Below are 6,675 nucleotides of genomic sequence, written 5' to 3'. Positions count from 1 at the left end.
AACATGATTAGTGAGTAACCATGAGATGGGTCGAGTTAGGCCATGTTTATCATTTACCCGGCCTTAAATAATGGTTGAGTTTAATTTTTGAACCCGAATTTGACATTAGACCCTATAAGTCCAAATCTTATTTGAGTTGATCATGATTGGTCAAACCGGATGAGCACGTAGAACTAATCTAGTTCTTAGCATATTAGTCTCCATGTGTCATATTTCAACTTAACGATCAACATGTTTATACTGTCAATACTGAAAGAATAACAAAATTGAGAATTTAAAGGGTATTAATTCAACTCTGCCACTTGCTGCATCACATAGAAAAAGGCAAAGCAGAAAAGAGAATTAATTTCCCATTGTTTTTGTATCAGATAGCCACAAGAAATAGACCTAATAGAAAGCAAAATAGCCAAAGAAAGAACATAAGTACAGAACTATATGGGCAGATGAATATATAAAGTTGTGGTAAACAATGTGATGATGCTTATGCCCGGATAAAAGGTGAAAGTCTAGCTAGCCAGTAATATCCAACCTAAAACCTTGTCCGATCCCCATGCTTACTATGAAGGGGAGGGGGGTCAAATTTAAATATTGATGCAGAAGTCCATACAGAGAAAAACATCACAAAACCCCACTTTGGTTTCAATATTTAGATAAACAAACTATACAACAAGAGCTTCATCTCCTTTGTGCTTTTCTTCTCCTAGACTGTGCCTTTTGCCATTTCTTTCTAGAAACCAGTTTACTCTTGGGTTTCAATTTTAACTCAGGTGAGAATTTGTAATTTGGATCTCTCATACGTGCTTGTATGTCCTTGAAAAACTGCATATTTAGTTGTTTAGGCCCTCCTTGTCTAAGCTCTGCATACTCTGGTCCTGAAACAACATTTTCAAATGCTCCAATCAGAATATCTATATCAGTCATAATCTCCCATACATTGATGTACCTCCCATCTGGACCTTTCTTTAATTTCTTCAAAGCATTCTCAACTGCAATCTTCCTAGCTTGTTTTCCTGGTGATAACTCCTCAGGTTCTTCTTCAGCTTTCAACATCTCTGATATGGTTCGGTATTTTGGCGTTTCATCAAACTCAAACAATTTATCGATGTGCTTATCACTACGTTCATTCGGGTAAGCTTCTGTAGGAATATCGTCGTCACTATCCATTTCATCACCAGTCCACAGTGTCTTCTCCTCATCACTGTCAGACCAAACACTCCTTAACTCATCACTATCATCGGCGTCAATCAGGTCTGCATGCTTTTTAGCTTGCTGTCTTATTTTCCGAATCTCCTTATCAAGATGACTCTTTGAACCATTTTCTTCATCACTTTCATCCTCACTTGCTGTCCATAGAGAATTATCTTCACCCATCTCCTTTGCCCAAGATTTCCTGAAATTCTTATCTCCTGGTTTTCCACTGCCAAAGAGATCATAGTCTTTGCGTCCACCACGAGCATATGATCTTAGCGCTGCAAATCCAGTTAATTAGTTCAAAGAGACTGACACTAGATAATCCATGTTGACTGTGAGTATGAAAACTACAAAACTAGTTTTGTAGTACTTACAATACAATTCAACCATGGAGATCATAGCTAATTTCTTTTCTTTGTAAGAAGCGCTTCAAAATTCAAATCACAATGCATCCATGGCAAAAGATGACGCCGCCATTTTCTCAGGGTAATGATGTTACCAATATTTACATATTTTCATTATATTTACATCTTTACTATTGGGACATGACAGTGTCATGTTCTAAGAAAGAAAGAATTCCTGTGCCAGGGTCTATACATCACAGGATTTTTTGGTGTTCTCTCTTCAAACATGACAGACATGAGAAAATAACAGAATCTAAAACCAGACAGTTGATAAACAGCTATGAAACTAATCTTTAGTTAAGAAGCCTGTTGCCATGAGATTTATTTTTTGTTTAACTAAAATCAGTTCTCATGAGGTATAAAGTAAATGCAACAAAAGAAGAATCTTATATATTGTCATTAAATCATATCACTGGAATTTGCTTCCCTTTGTGTTTACAATGTTTGCAGAAGACATGAATTAAGTTCACGAATTTCTTCAAAAACACACCTCGCCAATGAAAAGCATGTTAAATGATAATGCAACCCAGACTTCACATGCAAACAATAAAGGGGATACCCTCCTATTTCCTTGTCCTAACCTAGAGAAAACACAACCAAACCTTAATTTCATTAGGTGGGGACGTGGGGTCAGTCACATGGATATAACAATGTCATAATGCTCTATCATAAATCATGTTAACCTATAGAAATACACAGATGCATTTTATTAATATTCCACATAAAAATCATGAACTGGATTTCATTCTTTTCTCAAAGAATCAAGCATATACTTATGAAAATAACAGATGAGTACTTTCAATTAATACACTATCACAATCATCATAATAGCCAGTCCAACTACTTGGAGTAAAGAAAATCTATAAATATCTAACCTTGAAAGTTCACTAAAGAGACATTGTTATGACAACTTCGTAACACACATGAGACTGAACCACAAAATGCTTCGGTGCTGAAAAAGAAACAGAAATGAGACATTTCATTATTTCAGCTATTATTCCAAAATATAATTAAACAAATATTTCAACCAAAATAATAGAAATTCTTCAAATGACTATCCATGACAGAGTGAAAATACTTTAACCTTCGAGAGAGTGGTAGCCAATGTGGTTTTGCAACCCTTAGAATAGACGAAAAGGGGACGGAGCAGGACCACAACCTCCATGCCATTACTTTCTCAATCAAAATGTTCAAGAAAACCAATCTTCTATCTTTTACAGTTAAAGTTATATCTGGAACAACTACAAGTAATCAGGCATTATTAGTTTCTTCCCAGAAAATCTATGCTGCAATGTTTCGTAAGTTGGTGGTAACTACTGAGGAATATGACATATGATCATAACAGAATTGATGAAAGTATCTGCACACAAAAGTTAACCATTCCCCAAAATTATCAATGTATCAAATTCCACTGGGCACTGGAGAAAGCATATTCATATGTGTGTTGTGTGACTACTTTCATGCTTTAGTTTTTTTAATAGAAATTCGACGAATACAATAACACACTCTTTTCAACACCTTATTGGAGTTCCAGTGGAACTCACTAAATAGAAATTAGACTCTGCGCAATTTAATAGCTTCCACATGAAGTTGACTCGATAAAAAAGATTATGTTGAAGAAGATATCACATGAAAATGATCATAACAAAGACAAAAACAGTATATAACATGCTACCAAAAATAAAAATTAATCACTTATAGAAGTGTTTTATCATATGAAGGGGAATATTGTTAAAAATATGAGACATTTCTTAGAGTCATTTTATCAAACACATAGTGTACAATTACAATTCAGTAGCACGATTATGGGTATAAGAAAAATGACAAAAAGTTAAACGTACCACAGCATTCATAAGCTGGGATTCACCGAGGCTGTGATTCAGTGTGGGCAGGTGCAGTGGAAAAATCTTATATCCTCTCTAGCCTCCAATTCTCTAATTCAAGTGAAGCTAATGGGTGACCACGCCAGAAGGGAACTTAGTCTTAGCCTGCGAACTTTAGCTTCTAGTAGGTTTTTGTTCTCAATGTTTCAATTTGGTGATTTTAATAAAAATTTATATACAATTAGAATATCAATCATCATTCATTTATACTACTACTCTTAAAAGTTGAATTGAATGTTAAATAATATAGTAATATAGTGATAATATATTAAATTTTATACGACAAACATTTCTTTTTCTTTTTAATAAATAAACAATTCTATTTGCTTTAATTGTGTTTATTTTTATTTTTATCTTTAAAAAAAGGGAGCAGTAGGCATTTAAATTGGTCTTACATTCTTGCATGTTATTTTTTAAATTTCAAATAAATGGCAAACAAATTTAGTAAAATGATAATGTGTACCTATAATTTACTATTACTCATTTGATTCATAATTACTTCATCTTTAAATTTCTGTGTCATTGGTAAATTTAGTTATCGACAAATAAATTATTAGGTTATCATAAAAACTAAAAACCAACTGATTGAGGGATAAATTTGTCAATTTTGTAAAGGTCAAATTAAAACAAATTAAAATGTTACTCATTTTCTTAGTTTATAAGTTCTATTAGAATTCAACTCATTAGGTTGATGAACTATCTCAAAATATATATATATATATATATATATGAAGAATCATGTTAGCAAGATGTACCTAAATATTTGGACAAAAATATTCTTCATTAGTTAATTAAATTAAACTATGCTATCATGGTTATTTTAGTAAATACATTAAAATAGTAGGGTTATCCCAAACCCTCCATTCTCATCCCATTCTTGAACATCTCTGCCTTCAAAAAAAACACAAACCTCTCCGTCAGATATTTACATGATTGTCAATGGCTTTCTGCTTTGCGCCACCACTTTGTTTCTAGCATAATATATTACTTTCCTAGCATTGAACTAAAACCTCATATTTACATAGCATTTTTAGTACATTAATCTGTAAAGTGCTTCGCCAACATCATTAAATCAACGGGAACATGGATGGACCAACAAATAAGGATAGGAGATTTATATCTAGCAAAGAGCTTTGAAACTGAAAGCAGTAGCATAGAGCCGCTGCCACACAGAGCCACCGCCACACACCACCACCATCACACATCCGCCGCCAAACCCTCAATCTCTCCCAAAATTAATCATGGCTCACGAAATTGTCCAAACAAAAGCAAAAAAGCCATATTATTGATTTCTCAATCTCCTAATGAGTAACCAGTAATTATTATTTTATGTTGTTTAATTTACTATGACTTACCCATCTCTAAACAATAAGAAGAATGTTCTACTATGACTTATTTTGTTTAATTTACTGTGGCTTATCTTGTATAATTTATTGTGTATTCTGGATGTAATGGTTAGCTTTATTTGATTAGGTAGTGATACTTCTGGTTTGTCACATTAACTATTTTAAGTAACTTGCTTTTGTTTGTGATGTCAGGGTTATGCTTCCACTATTTTGGATCGTTGGTGCCTCCAAGAGAAATGCTTAAGGAGCATGAAAGGCAAATCCAACAGGATGTCTGCAAAGCTAAGAGCAAATGAAAGATGGGTATTAACTGCTTAAGGAGCATGAAAGGCAAATCCAGAGTTGTAGCTAACAAACTCACATGATTTAGGAAGGTGGGTGGATGATTTTTAGGGCAAATGAAGTCCTTGGGGATTAACTTTTTTTTTTTTTGGTACATCAGAAAGCAAAGGAAAAAACTATGCAGAAAGATCCAACACTAACAAATCTGATACCCCAGCACGAACAGACAACCAAATCTTGAGATCCGAGCTCGGATGAGCGCCTGTCTTCGCCATAAAGTCCACCAAGGAGTTAGCCTCTCTATGGATAAATGTAATCTGAACATCCCAACAACGGTCAAGCAACTTACGGATACGAATCACCACTTCAGAAATTCTCTGGTATCTAACCACAAGACTCTTGGTAATGATTTGCACAGCCTCCAAACAATCACATTCAAGCACAATAGATTGAAGGCCCTCATCTCATGCCAAAAGTAGCCCTTGTTCCATCGCAAAGAACTCAGCGTCAATAGCATAACCAACTCCAAATCCAGAACAGAAACCCAAAAGCCATCTTCCTTCATGATTACGGATAGCGCCCCTGCCACCCATAATATTGGATGGCATAGAACAACTGTCATCAACATTAATCTTCACTTGCCCAACAGCAGGGGGAGACCACTGAACCAAAGAGATATAATTATCCACTCCGCCCGAGTCTAAGACCGAAGGAGCCCTATCTCTAAAGTCCTAATGAACACGAGAAGCAACATAGGTGATATCCCAAGCCTGAGAATCTAGAATAATATTATTCCTTGGGATTAACTGACAGTATAAATAATAGTTTATGGTTTTTAAAATCAAAACATTAACTTTGGTGTGGTTATTACTAATTTGTATTTTAATGCAGCTTTAAGCTTTATTTTTATTACTTTCAAGTAGGGATGAGCATGGGCCGGGTTGGAACAGGTTAAAGTTTGTCCTTACCCGATCCTAAATATTGGTCCTAAGCCTCGTAATGTATAATAATCTGATTTGACATAATGAAAGGGTGTCATCTAGCAATCTAAGGTGTCAAAGATATCTTCATTTTCCAAGCCATGCTTCATCATCATCTTCAAATTTTGTTACTTCTTGCAAAACATTGACTCATATCTTGGAGTAAAGAAGCTAATTGGCATGCCAAACACAATGTGCATAAAATAATATCCACCCCTAATTGATATGATTTCTGCATTATGATAAGCATACAATGATATTTGGAATACAATCATAATAAAAAAAAGTGATATACCTTTCTGCATTTAACCCAGAAAAAAAAAGCAAGAACAGAACACAGAAATTTCAAGCACGGGAAGGTGAAATGTATAAATTGAAATCACGGGAGCAGGAAGGAAGATAGAAAAGAGAATTTTATCGACAAAATATAACCCTATTTTAATGTATTTACTAAAATGACCATGATAGCATAGGTTAATCTAACTAACCAATGAAGGATATTTTTGTCCAAATATTTGGGTACACATTGCTAACATGATCCTTCATAAAATAAGGTGGACTCATGTTAGCATACCTCATATAATATATA

General features: G+C 34.3%; 1 protein-coding gene across 1 annotated transcript; it reads right to left on the bottom strand.

The window, feature by feature from the left end:
• Positions 1 to 318: 318 nt before the first annotated feature.
• LOC109337697 (nucleolin) lies at positions 319 to 3,615 on the bottom strand. The gene is made up of 4 exons (XM_019574722.1): positions 3,463 to 3,615; positions 2,680 to 2,836; positions 2,471 to 2,547; positions 319 to 1,469 (listed from the first exon to the last, which is right to left on the bottom strand). Exons 2-4 carry the CDS (start codon positions 2,763 to 2,765, stop codon positions 676 to 678), a joined length of 957 nt encoding a protein of 318 aa, XP_019430267.1. The 5' UTR covers positions 2,766 to 2,836; positions 3,463 to 3,615; the 3' UTR covers positions 319 to 675.
• Between the last annotated feature and the right edge of the window lie 3,060 nt (positions 3,616 to 6,675).

Source organism: Lupinus angustifolius, unplaced genomic scaffold (genome assembly GCF_001865875.1).
Source record: "Lupinus angustifolius cultivar Tanjil unplaced genomic scaffold, LupAngTanjil_v1.0 Scaffold_9_148, whole genome shotgun sequence".
NCBI classification, from domain to species: domain Eukaryota; kingdom Viridiplantae; phylum Streptophyta; class Magnoliopsida; order Fabales; family Fabaceae; genus Lupinus; species Lupinus angustifolius.
This window is presented reverse-complemented; position numbering and strand designations above follow the sequence as displayed.

Bases quoted from the DNA above. Each gene is read 5' to 3' on its own strand.
- LOC109337697 (XM_019574722.1), bottom strand. From the start codon at position 2,765: ATGGCATGGAGGTTGTGGTCCTGCTCCGTCCCCTTTTCGTCTATTCTA. The intron at 2,548-2,679 runs GTTAAAGTATTT...TTTCTTTTTCAG, and splicing joins TGGCTACCACTCTCTCGAAG to CACCGAAGCATTTTGTGGTT. The intron at 1,470-2,470 runs GTTAGATATTTA...CTGGATTTGCAG, and splicing joins CTCTTTAGTGAACTTTCAAG to CGCTAAGATCATATGCTCGT.